This window comes from Sphaerodactylus townsendi, linkage group LG02 (genome assembly GCF_021028975.2).
Source record: "Sphaerodactylus townsendi isolate TG3544 linkage group LG02, MPM_Stown_v2.3, whole genome shotgun sequence".
Taxonomy (NCBI): Eukaryota; Metazoa; Chordata; class Lepidosauria; order Squamata; family Sphaerodactylidae; genus Sphaerodactylus; species Sphaerodactylus townsendi.
Genome location: NC_059426.1, coordinates 89,504,595 through 89,525,876, shown reverse-complemented (window position 1 = coordinate 89,525,876; position 21,282 = coordinate 89,504,595). Strand labels below are relative to the sequence as shown.

The window sequence follows — 21,282 nt, the reverse complement described above, 5'->3', positions numbered from 1 at the left end:
AACAACCTGGTGTAAAAAATCATTGCTTGGTCACAGTGGGGGAGGGTGGCCACCCATGGAGGGGACGCAAAACTCCAGTTTGCCTAGATACACCACTGGGCGTAGCTACAAGGCGGGGTGCGTGTTGCATTGGATACGCGCCTGGGGGGCATCAAACTCAGGTTTTGCCAAGGGCTCCAGTTTGCCTAGTTACGCCACTGGGCCACAGGCATGTTTTAACCATATTGAAAGAACTTCATTGGCTGCCAGTTAATTTCTGGGCACAGTTCAAGCTGTTTATTCTTTCTCTGGTTCTGGCCTGTTTAGGGCTTCAAAATGTATCCAAAGGACCCGTTCAATTGATTATTAACACAGCTGGAAGTCTTGATCTGTGTTTCTCAAGATTTGGAATGTAAGTGGTGACTAAAGAGCATACTCTCCATGATGGTGTTTATCTTTAGAGTCCCTGCTCTTGCATTTTGCCTGGAACTATGTTTTAAAGTTTTAAGAGTGAAATGCTTTTTACTTTACCAGGTTTGTTATGGCTGATTACGTTATCAATGCCCTCATCATTGATTTATGCTGTTGTGGCTTATGCTGCTTTTATTGATTGCATTGACATACTTAATGTTTATTTAATTTTTTCAGTGCTTATTGTCAGAGATCATTTTAGATGCTTCTAGGACTAGGTAAATCTTGTTTGTTAGTGTGCATTTTATTATACACTTAGTATTTTGATTAGAAGAGCAGGATCAAAATATTTTTAAAAATCAAGAAATGTTGACCTGCATTGCAATGTTTTATAAAAATCACAATATAACTAGTAGGAGACCTGCAGGCATTTGAAAGGGAATCTCATTTTCCCCTCCCAGTATTTCCTTGTTCTCTTTCCTAAAAGCCCACATAAACTCTTCACTATTCTTGCTTCCTCCCCTCTTTCCCATCCACTAGGCAATTTATCTTTATCTGCTCTACTGCCTTCAGCTTTCCTTCTTCCTGGTAGACTCTATCTGAGAAAACTATGCATGCTGGAGAACCTGCAAGGACTTGCAGGAGGAACCTTATTTCCCCCTATTTCCCTGTCCCAACACTATTTCCTCTTTCCCTCTTCCTAGCAATTCCCATATCCTCACCTTTTTCTGCTTCTTTATCTCCTTCCCACCTACCTTTTATCTCCATCTTTAGCTATATCTGTTATTTCATTTATACCCCACCTTTTTCCACAAGGGGGACTCAAAGCTGCTTCTCTTCTTTATTTTATCATCACAACAATCTTGTAAAGTAGGATAAGATGGGACGCTAATCTGACTCAGAGAGTGTGGAGGATATCTCTGTGACAGGAAAAGTTTGAGTATGCTTTTGGATTCTGATTTCTATGAGTGAACATTTAATCTTAACTGTATGTCAAAACATATGTACTCTAAAGGAGTATATCAGTCAACGTGAAGAATCTGGCTGGTTATATGGTATCAGTCTGACCTGATAAAGCAAATAATACCCAGACAGGAGAACTGGTTGCTTATTGAGGGGCCAGTCTGAGGTGGAAGAGCAGAGACTTTGCACTAGTAGCGTATACAGAAAAAACGGCATCTGGGGCAAGCACTGAAATTGAACTCCCACTTCTCTGAGCCCATCCCGTACTCTGAGCCTACTGCCCCTCCCCCAGTCTTCTACTTTCCTCCACTCTGGCGGAGTAGCCCCTTGGGCGGGCCAGACCTCTGCTTCAGAAAGCTTGCAGGGTACCCTTTAAGAGCTGAGGCACCTTCTTGGGTTCTTGGTCCAGCACTACCCTGCAGAAGCAGCTGCTGCACAGCAGAGCCACCTAAGGGAGCAGGAATTCTGTGCCATCTCATGCGACAGCAGTTCCAGCCTTGGGACTCCTTCTATTGGCCGCCCAGGGACTGTTGCTGCTGCAGGGAATGCAAACATGAATCACTCCCTGGACTGAAAAACCCAGTGGTGTATATGCCTAGGGATGAGGGGTATCCTCTGTCCCCGAGCACCACTAATCTGGTCATGTGGAAGGTGCAAAATCCCCCCCCATGTGACCAGGAACACGGCAAGGCAACAGGAAGTCCTGCTACCTTGTCCTTTGGGTGCCCTCAACCCCACCCATGTCATCATTGACATGGGTGGGACCAAGGAAGCCCAAGGACACCGCCCGCTGCCTCACCCCCCCTCCCGGCTCCCACCCGGCTGCCAGCAATCCCTTCGGCCCTCCCCTCTGGGGAGAACAGAAGTGACTGCCATCCCCCATCCAAGAATTGCTTTTATAAGCACTGAGGCCAGTGGCATGGACTTGTGGGCATGGCCACACCCCAAGCCCCTCCCCTGGCCTCAGTGCTTATAAAAGCAGTTCTCGGAGGATGGGGGTGGCAGTCACTTCTGCTATCCCCAGAGGGGAGGCAGAAGGGACTGCCAGCTGGGAGCTGGGAGCTGGGAGCCAGGAGGGAGGGCAGCAGCCAGGCTGGGGGGGGTGGAGCCCCACCCCGCCCCCAGGCGCAGTGAGGAGGGCAGCCGGAGACAAATAGCAAGTTCCACCCAAACACTTACTGAATTTCAGATATCCAAACTCTTGAAGTCATAAGATATCCAAACTCTTGAAGTCATAAGATGTAGTCCCATTTCTAGACATAGGCTGACATAAGCAACACAGTTGGGTAGTCCAAGAAGGTTGCAAAAAAACTTGGACTGAATTCCTTCTAGATCTTTGATTGGACCACCTGCCCATATTGGACCCCTGTATAGCATCTTTGGGATCCTCAGGAGATCTATTTACCTTCCTTCTGCCCCAATCCTACTCATCGTAAGGAGATTTTTGGCACTCTTTGGATGTTAGAAGGTGCATCAATGCCTTTATTGTAAGAACTCAACATTTCAGAAGTATAGAATCTTTTTTCTTTGCAATTTCTCAATCCAGGCTGGCGATAGATTTCCAGCAATACAGTTAGCAAGTGTCTAAAAGACTGCATTGTGGAGTCATACAGGATCCAGCAGTTACCTGCACCAGTTCACTTACATCTACGGCCCCCAATGTGGTCTTTTTGAAAAACATATCTGTTAGAGAGATTTAAAGGGCTGCAACCTGGTTTTGTTTCAACTTTCAAAAGACACTATTGGATCAATGCTTATAGCCCAACTGATGCAGCATTTGGTTGTAGAGTGCTACAATTCATTGAGGAATCTCAAAACAATGTTCCATCCAAAGATTAGGACACTGCTCTGGGAGGTCTCAAGATATCCTCTTGCTCAGAGGGAGTACTACCACTGGATATTCACCAGGAAGTATCCTTCTCCTCTAAGTGTATGGAGGACATCTATCCCTCCCTATTCATCATTTTTTTCGGGGCAGAGGTGTGTGTGTTGCAGGCAACTAGGCGTTGTTAGATAAAATAGTTTTAGATATATTTTTAGATTTCTAAAGGTTTCTAATTTCAGTCTTTCCTGTTATTTCCATTATTTTCACCATTTACTGATGCTTACTGGGTTGTTTCCCTCTTGTTAATGATAATATTTGTAAGACTAATTTAGCTAATACTCTATTGCTGTCATGAGTACCAGAACTGGAGGAAAAGGGGCAAGCAGTGTCTCAACAGGAAATGAAAAAATTCTTATCCAGCTCCTAGATTGGTGGAAAACACCCAAGGTGTCCTCCTTATGCTCAGAGGAGAGTATCCAGTGGTCATTTTTATAAATTCACTGCCTTGCCATGGACTTACTTGTAACTCTGTTCTCTATTCTAGTGTAGTTAGTGCAGTTATACTACATGTGTGCATGTTTGTGTGTGTATACTGTTCATGATTGCTATAGCTCATTATTTTAAACAAATCAAACCATTTGTACCCAAACATTAGACACAGAGTTAAAAATAGATGCAGCTGAAGTGTATTGTTATTCAAAGTTCTCAGAGAAAGAGGCATAGTTTATCACACTTCTCATTAATATGGAATGTAAATTGCAGTAACAACTTGCTCCTGGAATTTAAAGGCCAAGCAGGAGATGGCATGTGATCTTTGATAGAGGAGATTTACACAAGAAGGGAGTTGAGGGAACCTGAGGTTTAGGAACTAGAAAACATTGCCAAGATTTTAATATTTTATGTGTGAAAAATATTTTAAATGAAAGAGAAACTTTCTTGGAGAAACTTGGAGAAACTTGTATTAGGGGCTTAAATGAATGAAGAAACAGATACTCCTTCTGGATGTATTCGGTACTATAAAATTTATTATACAGTGTGTGGATATTGCAGCTGAGATATTTATATGTAGTAGATATTAAAGCAATCAATTTTAAATATGTTCATCAGATACTTTTAAAAAGTATGTCATCAAATGCATTTTATGTTAGGGTTTTTCAGGTTGGATGGCTGTGTTCCAGTAGCATTTTCTCCTGACATCTGTGTCCTGATGTTTCAACTGAATCTGTGGCTTTCATCTTCAGAGGATCCTCTGAAGATCCCAGCCACAGATGCAGGCAAAACATCAGGAGAAAATGAAAACCCACAACACCCTAGTGATCCCGTCTTTGAAAGCTTTCAACAATGTTTTTGAAAAACTGTCTTAATCATATCAATAACAGACGTATTCTATTGTTTCTGTTGATGTTGACTGTTGATGTCAGTCAAACTCAGTGCCAAATGTGTTAGAATAAAAACACACTTTAGAATGAACGGGCATAGGTATTATAAAAGAGGGTGAGGGGTGATTATGTTTTGTCCTTCTGAGTAAAAGTCTATATTTGTGGTGGGACAGGAACTTGCAAGGTATTATGTTCTCGCTGTGTTCCTGGGACATGAAAACCTCAAATGTAGACATGCTGAGACCAAGAACAAGTAAAGGATCCTTTTCTGGAGACACTTCACAAGCTATAAATCCTTCCAATAGTACTTTATAAAATGGGCAGTCAAACCTACTGGAAAATATGACTGTGAACTTGAATGAATGTCAATAATCAATAGTCGAAGCAAACCGTTCTTTTCAGGCCTGCCAAGAGTCACCATGGGCCCCCAGACAAAGATTCCTCCTGCCCCTCATCCTACCCATGTGTCTATTTTTGTAATTTACACTTGTACATACATATGTGTACCAATGTCGGCACACTTCTTGCATCAATTGCAGTGGCCTGTAGTTCACACAAACTTACTATCAAAATAAATCTTCAGTAGTTAGATCAGTAAGAAATCTGTATCAATTTACCCGTGTACATTCTACATTTATATAGGACAACAGGAGAGGCAAAATGAGTTATGTAATAGTGTTGGATGAGAAGATCTGGTATCATTGGGATTGATCTTGCTGACATATTTTCTAACAAAATTATGTAATTTATCATATAACATGAAGCAATATCTACAGTAACAACAAAGCATTTACAAAAGGATACAATACATCATTGACAATGACCCCACTGCCTGAACAATGTTCAAAATGTAATTAAATCTAATTAACAGGACTGGAATATTAATTAGAATAAAGCTGAAGAAAAATGCCAAAACAACCTTAGTGTCAAAAATATACTCTAAGCAGCATTCCTGAAAGTTTAAAGAACATATGTGCATTACGGGCAGCCCAATCTACAAGCTGGGGGTAGCACTGCTGCTGCGTCACTCTGCTGCTTTGCTGCCGTGTCACCTCTAGAGCGCTTTCGGGTTGCATGGGGAGGCATCAGAAAAAAACAAAAAAACAGCCGCCTGAAAGCTATCCATAGGACTAAATGGAATTATGCCACCTTTGTGGGTGGCGTAAGTCCAAGACCCTCGTTGCAGCATCCCCAGCTTGAAACTGTGGGTGGAAGCCAAGTATAGTCAGATCCACCCCCAGGAATGCCCCCCTCCCATACCAGCATCTGCTCGGATGCCAGTGTAGCTCTGTGGCAGTGCCTGTTCTGCTCCCCAGGTGGTTATTTAGGTGCCCTGCACCCGGCCAAAGCAGAATGTAAGACTCACTGATTCAGTTAACAGTTCAATACTTAAAGCTTTAATTGTAACAATGTTGACAGACCCTGACTCCTCCCAGGTCTAACTAAATAAAGGTTACTTTGTTGCAGAAACTTTCTGGAGTCTGGAATTTATTGTAAACACTGTGAGACTATAACATCTATACTGTGAATCTATAAAATCTTTGACTGTTTAACTTAAATACTGACAGTCTATAACATCTTGGACTGTCTAACTTGTTGCTGTCACCCAGCTTCCGTTGGCACCTAACTGCCAAAACCAGACGGGTTGCTGGGTAATAACTGCCGTAGAACACCAACCCTAGGGCTTCTTAAAGGGACAGAACTAAATTCGGTTCCCTCCCACCGAATACTGTACAAAACATAGCTAAACCCATACTAACTGTGGGGAAACTAAAGGGGAAATACACAAAGGCTCTGTGGGGGCATGACACTCCCGCCTAAAACTTCCTCTGGAAGTTTTACCTTTATCAACTTCCATTAACTATACTTAACTATTCTTACTGTACTACTCTTAATAACTATCTATCCCTAATACATAATATCAACTATGCTAACTATAACTATAAACTTCTAACAATCTTGATTGCAGAATTCAAACTGCTTGTGGTTCACTGAAGTTCAACGTTCAGGAACTCTGAATAAAGAAGAATCTCCATCTTCATTGTTAAAATCAGGGTTAAAGTCATTAAGTAGCAGAAAATGGACGTTTTCCACAAGACATTTATCCACCGCTACAAAGAGAGAAGTCTCTCCTTTCATGTTTGTCTGTTGCCACACTGTGGGGTCTGAAGCTTTCAGAGTTATTTCTAGAATATGTTTGTTGAGTTGAGCTGCCGCATCATGTAAAGGAAGGCAGCCATCTCCGTCTTGCTCCTGGAAAGCTGAACTGTGGCTTATCAATTTCAGCAAGGTCTCTTCTTCACCTGTTGCGTTAGTTGTCTTTATTTTAACCTTACGCACTCTGTGGTCCTCTCCTGGAACTACTTCTATCACAATGGCCAATGGCCAGAACCTCCGTGAAGATTCTTTTTCCTTCATCAAGACCACGTCTCCTACTTGAAGATCTGGTTGGGGTTCTTCCCATTTGCTTCTTTTTTGTAACAATGGCAAATATTCTCTCTTCCATCTCTTCCAGAATGCATTAGCCAAAGACTGCACCTGTTGCCATTGTTTGTAGTGAATTCCTTTTAAATCTGAGGCTATAGTTATATCAGTCCACTCTGGAGTTTTAAAAGTTAACAAAATTGCTGGAGTTAAAATGCTTGGATTTTCTGGGTCTGATGAAATTGGCGTTAAAGGCTGACTATTGAGTATAGAGACTACTTCTGCCATCAATGTAACTAAGACTTCATGTGTGAGATTGCTAACATTCAAAAGCATAAAATCCAGGAGTCTTTTTATTATCCCTATCATTCTCTCCCATGCTCCTCCCATATGGGATGCATGTGGTGGATTGAAAAGCCATTTGCAGCCTTCCTGCTTTAGAAATTCTTGTGTGTTTCTGAGAGAGGATATTTTCATTTTTACTTCCTGTTTGTGTTGACCTGTTATTTTCTCGAACTTGTCCAGAACAACATTCGATTCTGTGACATGTCTGGAACACCTCTCAGAGTGCCAACTGTTTACTATGAGATCATCTTCTGGATCTGTGATGTTTTCTATCTCCTTTCCTGGTGCACATCTCTTGCTGCACAGAGGATGTAACAATCAACTTAGGCATCAAATCATCTATCTCAGGTTCTGATTCAGTACCATCTCTTCTCACTTGCCTTGATTTTACAGCGAGCTGATTTTTGCTTTTCTGTACAAGACTTCGTTTTTCTGCCCTGCTGATGGTCACAGGAGCATCAGGTACACTGTTATCAGATGAATTACTGATGGATTCATCATGCTCTAAATACTGGGGTTTTTTTTCCATGTTTCTTTGTAGTTCTTTCAAACGTTGCAGTGCCATGACACGATTATTTGGTAACTTGTCTCTGGGTTCTTTGAAGGGTAAAGGTGCGATCCAATTTCCTTGCTCATCCTGCTGACACTCTCTTTCCATTATGGCTAGGAAACGTTTGTCTTCTATGGACAAGGCTGGCTGGTCATCATGGACTGTAATTTTAAACACTGATGACTCCAACTCCTCTATGCTATGATGTTGTATCTGGATGTGATTTGGGCAGTCTAACATCTGCGTGGGTCGTCCATTTGGCATAAAACCCATGCAGAAAGTGTCAGCATGTTCAGGTATTCTTTTGTGGTTCAAACAAACTGGGCCTAGAATGGTCCACCCCAGCCCTAACCTCTGAGCAAATGGCATTCCTGGGGGACCTTTCACTTGCTCTTTGACTACGAACACCTCTGGACAATCTGTGCCGATAAGCAGCAGAATCTTAGCATTTGGGTCAAGCTCTGGTATCTTGTCTGCTATGGACTCCAGGTGCTTGTGATGCGTGGCGATGCTTCTTGTTGGGATTTGTCTTTCGTCTTTAGGAATATGTTGACATTCAAGGAGAGTGGGTAGTTTAAATTGCTCTGTCCCATCAGTTGATTGCAGAACAAATCCTGGTGCTGTTCTTCCTGTCATGATTTGATTTCCACTACATGTGGTCATGACATATTCTATCTCTTCTGAGTGTATGTTAAACATCTCAAAAAACTCTGGAGTGGCTAATGAAGTATCGCTTTGTGCGTCTAATGCCACATACATACGTTGGGCTTGATGCGGTGAAGCTTTTGAGTAAACATCTGCGAGACAAATCGGATGGCAAGTACGTATCTTTTTTGTTCCATCGCACATGGCAGTGCATGTCGCTGTTACCGTTCTGTCCTCCTTTGGTTGTGATGGTTTCTCCAGGATATTTTCTGCCTCTTTGGTCTCTTTCTTTGGTAACTGAAGTGGTTTTGTGCGATGTAATGCTGAACAACGCTGTTCACTGGAGCATTCTTGGCACTTTACCTTTCTTTTGCATTCACTGGCCCAATGGTTCTTGAAAGAGCAACATTTAAAACACAGTTTCTGTTGCCTTATGTAGGACAGGCGCTCTTCATATGGCATTTCTCTGAACTCTTTGCAGTCATTGAGGTTGTGCAATTTTTTATGAACTGGACACATAATTTCCAATGGCTTACTTGAGAATTGTTTGACTGAGTTTGTATTTGTCTCTGTCTTCCTAACCATAACTTGAGGTTTACCTTTAAACTCTTGGAACGTAGCTTTCTTCTCTTCTCTAACACCTTGGGTACAAAAGAAGAGGAATCCTGTTTGAGGATCATTTTCTTCCTTTAGCCAGTCTTGATATAAATCTTACAAGATATAGCAGATATGGTGGATACGCTTTTGCTGGGATGGTTCTCTTCGTAATTAAAAACTTCTTTACCACATTGCTCTTTTCAGGGGAAGGGGCAACTTTGTCGATAACTTCTCTTTGAGTCAAATGCCTGATCCAAACATGCAAGTCCTGGCAGCTCGGGGTTTTGCTTTTGCAGACTCCATCTCTGAAAGCAGATCTGTCAAATCCCACAGTTTCTTGCAATCTTTCATTGCAGAGTTTGGGAAAAGGATTTTAAGCCTTTGTAGAAAGTGAAGCTTCTATTTCTGAAGATGCTCCATATCTTTTCGTCTAATCCTACTCCATGCTTTGCGTTCTAAAGCCATGTAGAGGGGTTTCTTACATGTGCTGCATAGACTCTTCTTATTTCTTGCGCTGACGATGTTGTTCCCAACCAGAAGCTATAAGGGCAAGGTCAGCTCTTCCTCGGCATCTAGTTCTTCAGGTCTTTGAGAGCTCTCTGGAGATGTAATTTTTTCCAAAGTAGAAGTAGTCTTCTGGTTTATCAGAAAACTTCTGAATGCCTCTGTCCGCTAAATCGTCTTTCCTAGGATTTCTGGAAAGGGTAGCTTTCAAAAACATCTGACAAATTTCCGGGATGTCAGGGTTGCATAATGGGATTGGTTGCCTGATGATGCGGAGTGGAGTATAACTGTAGGAAGTTGATACTCCAGGTACAATCCGTGTCTTCAGGAGACTTCTGCTCCTGTCTAAAAGCTAGCTAGAGAGTCGGAATTGGGCATCCCAACTGGATTTGTAAAGGTTTTCCTCCCCTCATTTCTGTTCATTTGCTAACTGACTTTGCTTTGTTGATTACTTGGGGCAGCTCATTTTGTGGTACTGTCTGCTGACTCACCACTACTAGGCGCTAACCATGCTATGCTGTGGTTGGAACTGGACCATGGATTGCTGCACTCTGGACATCTGGGACATTAGTTCTGCTGATTCTGCAGCTGCCAGATGTTCTATCACTCTGAATTCTTCCGAATCAGCAGTCACTTCTCCAAAGTTGGATGTCTGTTGGATTAAAAAAAAAAAAAAAAATGGGCCAGGAAGATCTACCCTTCATCATAGGGTCTTCTTCTCCTCTATTTCCTCAGATGCGGAAGGTAAATAAACTCTCTTTAAGAAGCCTTGCTCCAAAACTTGAGCTCTCGTTATCAGCTTTTCTGCCTTTGCTCTTTGTTTTAGTGTTGACAAGGCCAAGCTTCTACTTTTGCTTGTCGAGCCGCTTCCTGGGCTTTCAAATGAGGCTTAGTGTTCTTCAATGATTTTCTTCTTTTCATTTGAAGAAATTCTACTTGTCTTTGCAGCTGCCGCTGCATCGCTTTTGGCTTCCAGGATCTTCATTTCCATAGCCAATCTTTGGAGAACGACAAGAGTGGCACTGCTTTATAATTTGGAATGGCCCTGAGCTTAGTGCTTCTCATGGTTCTGGGTGGGATGTGTGGGAAGACGAGGTTTTAGTTGCAGATTTACTGCCACACTTGCTTGGCACTTCAGGTGTAACCTTTCTTGGAATGTGAGGTGAGCCATTCACTCTTCCCTATGCCTCCTGAGTAGGGATGCAGTGTCTACAGTTTGTTTTGGTGGATTGTTCTTCTTGCGCGTGCTGGATCTCTGATTGTTGACTTGATTTCAAAACCCCTGCAACTTCTGCTGAATAAACCACACATAATGTTGTTAAAGAAGTTTGCCTTTTCTCTCTGATCCTTTCTCCATCTTTGTCTTGATATTCCAAGGAGCTTCTGATGTATTCATACGGCTCTAGGAGGGAAAATCATTATCTCTTAGCTGGACCTTTCCATGAAAGGTACCGCTTGTTGTAAAGGTCTCTTTACAACTTTAATATTTCTTCTTCTTGTACAAGGCATTTTCCAGATTGATAAATAGCTAGGAGGTCTTGCCACGCCTTAGAGCATTTGAGCTGCAATACGTTCACCTGCTCTTGTAAAGATGCTAACATTTTGGTAGTGGGCTTTTTATTTCTAGTATTGCTTTGTGAAATAGAGCTTGTTGTCTCTGAGTGAGTTTCTTCTCTTTCTTGCATTGCCAGTGCTCCTAGCAAAGAAGACTTCAACTTTCCTATGCCCAGCTACTTTAGGGCTTGTAGGAACCAATCTCTCTCTTCTGCCAGTGCTCCTAGCAAAGAAGACTTCAATTTTCCTATGCCCAGCTTTACTTTAGGGCTTGAGTAGGGAACCAAAGCTCTCTCTTCTGCCGGTGCTCCTAGCAAAGAAGACTTCAATTTTCCTATGCCCAGCTACTTTAGGGCTTATAGGAACCAATCTCTCTCTTCTTCCAGTGCTCCTAGCAAAGAAGACTTCAATTTTCCTATGCCCAGCTACTTTAGGGCTTATAGGAACCAATCTCTTACTGTTGCTAGGCAGACTTTCTTTGTTCCTTTACTTCTGCTTCCTCACCGACTGAGAAACTTTCGAATTCGGGCCTTTTGGAAACTAGGGGAAACATTCAAGTTAGACTGTTCTGCTCCCCAGGTGGTTATTTAGGTGCACTGCACCTGGCCAAAGCAGAATGTAAGCCTCACTGATTCAGTTAACAGTTCAATACTTAAAGCTTTAATTATAACAATGTTGACAGACCCTGACTCCTCCCGGGTCTAACTAAATAAAGGTTACTTTGTTGCAGAAACTTTCTGGAGTCTGGAATTTATTGTAAACACTGTGAGACTATAACATCTATACTGTGAATCTATAAAATCTTTGACTGTTTAACTTAAATACTGACAGTCTATAACATCTTGGACTGTCTAACTGGTTGCTGTCACCCAGCTTCCGTTGGCACCTAACTGCCAAAACCAGATGGGTTGCTGGGTAATAACTGCCGTAGAACACCAACCCTAGGGCTTCTTAAAGGGACAGAACTAAATTCGGTTCCCTCCCACCGAATACTGTACAAAACATAGCTAAACCCATACTAACTGTGGGGAAACTAAAGGGGAAATACACAAAGGCTCTGTGGGGGCATGACAGTGCCCACTTCTGGGTTTCACCACTGAGGAGCTGTGGGGCATTTGGACACCAGCATCCTTGCCCTCTCCACCGGCGGGAGTTCCCCTTACGCTGGCAGAAGGGCAAACATGCTGTTGTGGCCTCATGCTGCATCCAAGTAGCAATCCCTCCCCACATTGTTAGTTGAACAGAGGTATTTTTGTGCTTCAAGCATATTTCCTTTCAAAATTCTTCAAATAAAATCACATGAGCTGTATATACACACAAGTTTTTAAAAATCTTTAAAAGTGTTAGTTAAGTTAAACAAAAGTAGATGAAGCAGAGTGGGAGAGATGAACCCCCATGATTTTCCCATGCCACAAATGTGATATGTTCCACTTTCAAGGCAAGTGTTAAACAACCCATTAAAAATAATACTCATAAAAGTTTGTTCCTTTGCATTTGATGCAGATAACCCATTCCAAATATATATCGATCAAATTAGTAGGCACTATTTAAAATTTCCCCAATCGTGTTTAACTGCAGACACCAGGGAAGGTAGATCAATTTTATCTGTGTCTTGTTGCAGGATATTTCAGAGACTTCTCCACTACTTTCTCAGTTCAGGATTGGTCATGTGTACTATAACTTCACTGTTTCAGTCCATTTTAAACAAAGCTTAAAGCCCAATTACATGTTAGAATCTGAAAGACTGTTTTTGTTTCAAGTTGGTTTTGGATGTTTGAGTATAAAATATGTTCCAAAAATATGCTCTGAGTTTTAAAGGCTGCATGAATACAGTATTATAATCTGGGGGCAAACAAGTCTGAGTGAAAACTGATTTGACAGTGAGTTGCTCTTTGGAATGTGGCCTCCCAATATTTATGGAATTCTGTCATTAGCTGCCATCAGCTTTAGTTGAACTTGAAACCATCTTTGCTTGTTACAAATTTTTTCATATGTTTCTAATAAAACTTTCTGCTAACACCTTCTGTATTGCCATGCTAAAGAATATAAAATCACTTTGGTTTATGTTCACATTTACAATGCTGCAGAATTGCTGTAATCAGAGACTTCCAAAAGCAAGTGATGTGTGGATAACTTGAGAATTGCGAAGAAGTCATTTAAACGCTGTTAAAGTTAATGACTAAATAAATGTATAGGACCTAGAAATTTTATTGCAGTTTAATCTTATCACTTGAATGTACTGAGAAACAAAAACAGAGAAATCATGCCAAAATATTAGAAGAATTTAGTGTGTAGATTATCTTGAAGTTCATTGTTTAAGTATTGGGATGTATTTTGGTGGCAGATGTGATATCCTGACTCTTTCTGAGGGGTTTTTCGTGGCTACATTGAAATAAGACAGCACTGTTCCTTTGTAGCAGTATTAATGAAGTCTTGCAAGCTATTAATAGGGTGTGCAGTCATGTTGACTGGCTGAGTGGCACCTGTTGATTGCTAGCTACTGTTTAGCTACCATTTCTAGTATGTCTGTTGGTTATGCTTTTCACTCGGGGGAACAAGAGTGTATTGGTGCAGTGATACATGTGGAAATGCATATTAGAATGTTAGCAAATTAAAGGTTGATGTAGTGGTGGGAACTTAAATGTAACAATGTGAAAGAAATTTTCTAGAGACCAGCTGCATTCAGACATCGTGTGAAAATATTGTTTTAATAAACCAACTGTAGTGTTTGTTTGAATGAGAGGTACTCAGCTAACTAATTATGGTTCATCAAACCAGGATCTGAAGTTGATTCATTAGCCACAATTACAGTGCAATCCAAGGGGGATCCCAAAAATAAGACCTCCAGCCCCAGTAGTGCAAGTAAGACCTTCAGCCCCAGTGGTGAGAGTACTGCGTGTGGGTTAGACCCTCTAAGGACCAACAAGACTTTCCATCCCAGCTGCGGGAGAACTGGGTGTGGATTAGAGTCTCTTGTTCACAGACAAAGAGACAGAAAACATCTAAACTCTGAGACTTGGATCAAGGCATTGGAAGTAGCTTTATTCACTGAGGACTGATGGAGTACCCTCCAGAGAAGTGGTGCGTGAGGGAGGGTGAGACGGTTGCCCTCACTGAACTTACCCCGGAGGGCTCTGTGGTGGTCCACCAACTGCGGACACAGGGGTGGTGGCGTGGCAATGGTCATCCAGGATTCTATCTCCTTTCAGACATCCCCCACTCCACAGATCGAAGGAATAGAGTGTTTGGGCCTCCATTGGGATTCCATGGAGAGGTTGGCTGTTCTGCTGGTGTACCAGTCGCCTATCATGCCGGCAGAGAGCCTGATGCGGCTGCTGGAGGTGGTTGCCAACTGGGCGTTGCGATTCCCCACCTGATAGTGTTGGGGGACTTCAATTTATATCCCGCCCTTCCCAACAATGGAATGAATATAATAAATATTTCATAAATAAATATCACAATAATTGCACCCTTTACACTTGTTAAACAGGCAAATGGTTCTTTCTCCCACCCTGGACATTCCACAGGTGTATATACTCCGCTTGTTTTTATACTCTACTATCTGATCCTCTGAAGATGCCAGCCACAGATGCAGGTGAAACGTCAGAAGAAAATGCTACTAGAACACGGCCCTATAGCCCGGAAACCACACAACACCCCAATATAACAAGAAATATATCATAAATACAAGAAATAGTGAATATAAAATGCATCCAAGTTATGTCATATAACTGGGTCATATAAAAGTAGCTGGTAAAACTTACTTAACATAGAATCAATCCCCCTTTCCAGCTTAGACACACATTTCAAATGAAAGTGTTACTAACAGAACATCCAAGAATCTATATCAAGGACACAGCTGTGCTAATTCTACTGCTCAAATGTTTTTAAAGGTAAGTGCACTTATATGTTCAGTGTATTTAAAAATGTTGCTATTTACTATTACAGGAACAGCAACCCAAAGGAACAGATACTGGAAAACTGCTGTATAATGTTGCAGTATTATAAAAAGCAAGAAGTCTAATTCCAAATTAAGATCGCATGGAGCAGAGCAATTCCTGAATCTATGCATCCATCTCGACTCTTCTTGTATCAAAGTTTTCTTATATTAGTCCTTACGTTTGGTTTATGATGATATATGAATAAAAACCAAAATTTAAAATCCTTGTCTGTGTGATTCTTTGACATGAAATGTTGTACAGGAGGTTTTCCGTTTACTTAAGCAAATTAAATTAAGCGCTTTCTTTGGGGATAATAATATGGGTGCCTCCAGCAAATGTGGGCCTAAATCTGCCTTTACACCTATGATTAATGACCCCACCAATGCAACTTTCGAAAGGGTAGTTATCAGAGGTTTAGCAGCCCCGGAGAGAACAACCCATCAGTCTAGTGACATCAGCCTTATGACTATCTCCACACCCTGTCTTCTTCTTGTGTATCAAAAGGTGGAAGGGTCTGTAACAGTTATGATGCATAGGTACAATGCAAAATGTGGTCAGCTTGATTAAAGCAAGGAAATATGCATAGAGGTGGGGAATACAGAAAATTACCACCTGTAATGAGCTAAGAATCTTATGTCTCTATTGAGTTCTGGGGGAGAACAGAAGTCCATCATTCTCAATTTGTTAATGAATGATAGAGTTCAGCAATCTCACATTGTAATCTCCTTCTGAAGCTTCTCTGAAGGAAAACTATATCTGTTTCATTATTATAATATTTGTATCTGAAAGGATACATTGTATTTTCTGTTGGTGTTTGTCAGTACAATGTATGAAAGTTAGATAGCAAGGTGGGATCAATGTAGAATTTTTGTTCCAGTGATAGTGTTATCTGAATAAACATCCAAAGTTCTATAAATCTCTGCAGTAACATACCAGATGAATAGAATTTTTAAAATGTGCATATTAGGTCAAATTGAGCACAGTCATAAGCACTGTTAGCTGTACATTATATTTGAGGCCTTTGTCTTTATTTTTTTAATCTTTTGACTGTAAAAGCTAAGGCTAATTCTAGATGCTCATTCTATCCCCCCCCCCTTCTTTCTCTGTAGGGACAGCAGAAGGCTTGGGGAAAATAATCCAGAGATTTCCCTTAGAGGATTTGGATGACACTCCCTTTCCACAGGGAATAGAGTTGGTAAGTTGTGATATCCCCCATGGCTTGCATTTGCAAGGTTTCTGTCTTTATTCTGTACATAGATTTATAATTATTTGTGCAGTCCAACAGGTGGTCATCTTACGTTGAATGGTTCAGAATCATATCTTCTGAGGGTCATTTCAATCACCTAACTACATTCCATAAGGGTAGTTACGTTGAAGAAAAAATAAGCAGCAGTTTTGCAACATTTCAAAGGCTATCATTTTTATTTCAGCAATAATTTTTGTGGGTTAAAACCCAATTTTATGAGCCCCTAAAGAGGGTTTCCCCACCCATCTTCCATTGTTACCAGTGGAGGAAAAATTAGGGGCCATAAAATTGGACCCCCTTATCCAATTTTTACCATACCTTGGGGGTTCTCTGAAAAATAGTCACCAGCAGTTACACTGAAAAAACTGTTCTTCCATCTTGAAAAACATTTCCCCACCTCTGAGCCCTGGAAAGATTCCCCATACTGTAATGTATCTGTGCTATTTCAGCTTTAAAGAGGGACCAACAAATCTTCTACCCAGTGTGAATTGGGGGACCAATAAAAGTGGACCTCCTACCCCAATTGTTACAAATCTTGGGGTTCTTCTCAGGACAGTCACTAAATATCCTGGAAATTTGGTGCCTCTACGTTTAAGAACAGCCCCCACAACAGCTCTGGTAAATAGTGTATTGATATGAATCATTTCAGAAGGAAGACAAGCTAGCATGACCACAGCTTTTGTCAAATTTCATCCGCAAAGCTTGGAATGTGGGGCTAGCCTTATAAGGGAAATATGAATGCCATCAAATCCTTATGAGTTTTGAACTACTTAGAAACTTCATTTCATACATTTCTGTGTTTCTCTTCCTCAGTTCTCCTGGAGGCGTAAGCCATCTTGGATTGGGTGGTTTCGCACCCCAATCCAAGATGGCTTACTATCCCCCAGGAGAAGGACCCTTCCCAGTAAGTATCCAATGGTCCGTTCTCTGACTTGTCTACTTGTGTGTGCTTAGAAAATCCATTTAAAATGGGATCTTGAGATGTCTTCCCCCATTAGCAGCTGCTCAGGTTATCCTGCTCTATCTATAGGAAAGGCTGAAGATGTTCAGGGCTGGGATAAGGCAAGTCCATCAGTTACCTAGTTAACCAACCCCAAATGGTCACAATTTTGCAGGATCCAAAGGTACTGCTGCTGGTTATACTTAAAGCCTCTGAATGCATACATTTCCACAGCAGTTCCTATACAGTCATCACAGCATTCCAACATTTTTTTAAAAAAGCTAATACAAAGAAATGCAAGAATATACCAAAAACTTGGAAGAAGCCATTTCTTATTTTATTAAAAACACTTTAGAAATCAAATTATAATAAAAATAATGTAACAAAGTCACCAATATCCTGAAATGCTATCCCTTGAGGCCCTTTACTGATTTTCTTGGCAACTGCATTGTAATATCGCTGTACCATCATTTCTCAGCATTTATAAAGATATTTTACAGACATATTACATTTGACAAATTCAACATTTAGTCTCTGAACATGATGTTCCAAGTTTTAAAACAGGACTCTATTCAAATAATTTTTTAACAAAAGCTGAAGAACCAGAGGGAACCTATATTCTCTCTACTGCATGTTTAGCAAATAGTTTATTTATGATGTTCTTCTTCTCAAATCATTTCACCAGCCCATAAAGACAATAATTGGGAGAGAATTAAACAGACAAGCAACAAGCTACTAGTGGCATTTTAATACAATTGATACATTTTCTAAAATCCTAGGCCGTTTCCGCACGGCCCATTAATGGCGCCCTGCGGACGGGATAACCGCCGTCCCCAGGGAGCCATTCGCACAGGCGGCGCTGCTGCATTGCAGCAGCGCCGACCTGACTCCGCTCCCTCTCCCCCAGGGCGGCGTCAAGCCGCCCTGAAAAACAACCCTTTAAAGGGTTGTTTTTCCTTCAACAGCGTGTTCCCGGCGGCGCAGTGCGAACAGCACCGCCGGGAACACGCTGTTTCCCTTCCCCGTTCCACTCACCGTGTCCCCGTCATCGGCCTGCTGGCCGTCGAAGCCCCGCCCACGCTGTCCTCCGACCCCTGGAGGTCGGAGGGCAGCGTAAGGGCTGGGACGGCCAGCAGGCCGACGACGGGGACACGGTGAGTGGGAAAAGGCGGCTCCGTGCGGAGCCGCCTGCCGTCTGCCGGCCTCTCTGGAGGCCGCCCGCATGCTTGCATGCGAACGGCCTCCGCCTCCACGCCGGCAGAATTCTTGCCGGCGTGGAGGCGCCAGGGAGGCCGTGCGGAAACGGCCCTAGTTTTAAATACAAAGATAGCAAAAGTTTCCCATAATAGTCCTAATGAATTGATGAATGTTTGCATCTTAGGCACATCTGCCTTCCTCACATGTGGTAAAGACACAAAGCAAATCCATGTTCTTCCCATCCCTTTACAGTGGAAGTGAGATCTAGTTTCCTTTCATTTGGCAGAGAAAGTGAGGGTCAAATTCAGTCCACAGCAACAATAGATGATCAGCATTATCAGAGCTGACAGTGCTGACCAACTATTTCAAACAGCTCCCAGCCCAGCAGATATGAGAATACTGAAGCTTATTTCTGTGCACACATCTTCAAACAGATTATAGCACAACTCCTCTTTTTATTTTTATTTGCTTTTAAATTGCTGTGAAATTGCTTCATATGAGCGAAGGCAGGGTTTAAAATTTCCCTTCAGAGAGGAGAGAGTCAGTCAGATAGAGAGGGATTCCCCCCTTTCCATCAGCATCTCTCCTTCCTGTTCTACTCCATTTTTTAAAACTTCTTTTTCCCACCGCTGCAAAAATGGCAGCCAGGGAGCTCTTACATTTCCTGATTATCTTTTCTTGTCCTGCAGAAACTAATCCACCATAAAGCATCCATCCTGCACATTCCAGCCACTGCTTAGAACACCCTTAATTAATAACTTCAGAGTCTTCAATCTTTGTATTAATTCTCTTAACTCTCACAAATCATGGCACAAAACATTCATATCTTTGAGGTTGCATGGTTAAAGATTTACTGCTTATTTGCTCCTTTTATAGAAATCCAAAGCTTATTCCCCTTTTTATGTCTATGTAACCACTGAATTATAGTTTTTAATATGATGTGTAATGATTGTGAGGTTATCTTCACCAGATCCCAAAAGCAGTCCAAGTACTTTTCCTATTTCTGCTGCTAACCAGAACATTCTGAGTGAATGAAATGGTTTTGCCCTTTTCCCTTCCAGCTTTGCCTATTTTAGGAGTTTTGGAATTATTGAACTCATCTAAAGCTGGTCATCATCTGCTGGAAATGGGCAAATATGTGTTCAGAGTGCTGTTTTCCAGCAAGACTTATGAAGCAACTCAAAAGGAACCAAAACCACCCCTGCCCACTTCTCCTGTCTAGCTATCTTTGCTAGTTCTGTTTACGCATCTGCTGATCATGTTCAAGTCTAAATGCTGCCACATTCTAATAACCCAACCTTGTAAATCTCTGGTGCCCATGAACCCAGTTAATGGTTCCACAGACTTAAAAGTATAAATATGCATTTTGGGCATTTTAAAGGAGAAATAGATAAAAAACAACTAGATTTCAAAATTACAATTTTCTTAAAGAAAGAAAATAAAATACAGTCATGGCCTAACAGAAGTTTTCCCCAGACATTACCTAAGGAACATACTTTCTTGTTATAAAAGCAAGAAAGCACATTCAGCTTTTGGGCTATTTGCATCATTCCAAAAGTGGCGTCAACATGTAGGGATTCAGATCACTCCCTTTATTTCTCCCAGCCTACTTCCGCCCATCGAACAGCTGAGTGTTGGCAGGCAGCCTCAGAAATCCCTGGGAGATTACCTGCCATTAGTGTACACCTGGGAACATTAGGCAGGATATAAATCCAGTAAAATAAATAAAATAATGTTAATTCACATTTAGGTGAAGTGGTGTTACACAGGATGTTGGATGTCATTGCTTAGCAAGAATGGGGATGGCTACCTTGTCTTTCTGGTTTCACTAAATATGACATGTAACAGCAAAATATGAAAGATTGATTTGGAAGAATAACTGTGAACTGTTTACATGGATCTGGGCAATGCTTGTGTTGCAACTTTTAAAATAATGGTTGGTACTACAGTTCCTTTTTTAACATGCTGCCTTATTTGTGGCCTTCTTGTGAGTCTCAAAGTTGTATGTTGCTGTACTTTTAATTGAAATCAAGATGTTTTGTACTAAAGTATTTTCAAGCTGAAGCCTTAATTGCAGTAGTTGTAACCTAATATTCTGTGTCTGAATGCAGAATAAGTGCAAGTCCTTCAGGTATTCTGTTTCTGTGGTGTTCAAATGGATATTTGTAACTCATTGGTTTGAATTTGTTTTAGTTCTAATGTAGCAGCAGCAGCAGCAGTATACACTCTGAGAACATATTTTCTGTATCTTGTAAAAGTCACATTGCCAGGGAAATATTTGTATAGAAGTGATCCAAGAATCTAATTTACTGAATACTTGGCTAAGTTTAACTGAATTCATGACAACAGAATATAGTAAAAACAATCACTTCAGACATTACAGTACATATGTTATAGAAGAGCTTACTCTGTAAATTAGATTTGCATAGTTGTCAACATCTGAAATGTTTCCAAGATGAATTCTACACTTTTCAAGCCTCTTAAAAATATGTAATGACACCAGCAAATTGCTTGGTGGTGCTAATGATGGGGATGGTAGCTCATGTATTAGATCTGTTCTACCACTCTTGACTTTAAGGATTTGGAATAAGGACTTGTATATCTTTTTATATCCACAATTTAATAAATGTTTTTCAAGTGATGGATTGCACTTCTTTCTCATGAAAAGTTCCTGTCCTCAGCTAGTTGAATTTCTCTTAATGTAGGAATCCAATCTCTATTTTCAGGAATAGACAGTTCTGGTTGTTTAGACTGGATGTTTGTTGGTGGTGTGTTCTGTTGC

The 21,282-nt window shown here is 41.3% G+C and overlaps 1 protein-coding gene across 3 annotated transcripts in view; it reads left to right on the top strand.

Moving 5' to 3' along the window:
- Positions 1–21,282, top strand: part of SBF2 (SET binding factor 2) — a 271,896-nt gene that overhangs the window by 42,288 nt on the left and 208,326 nt on the right. For all 3 annotated transcript variants that reach the window (XM_048486741.1, XM_048486740.1, XM_048486739.1), the window contains exon 2: positions 16,227–16,312. In XM_048486741.1, the coding sequence (XP_048342698.1) occupies positions 16,227–16,312 (86 nt within the window). The remainder of the gene's footprint in view (positions 1–16,226; positions 16,313–21,282) is intronic.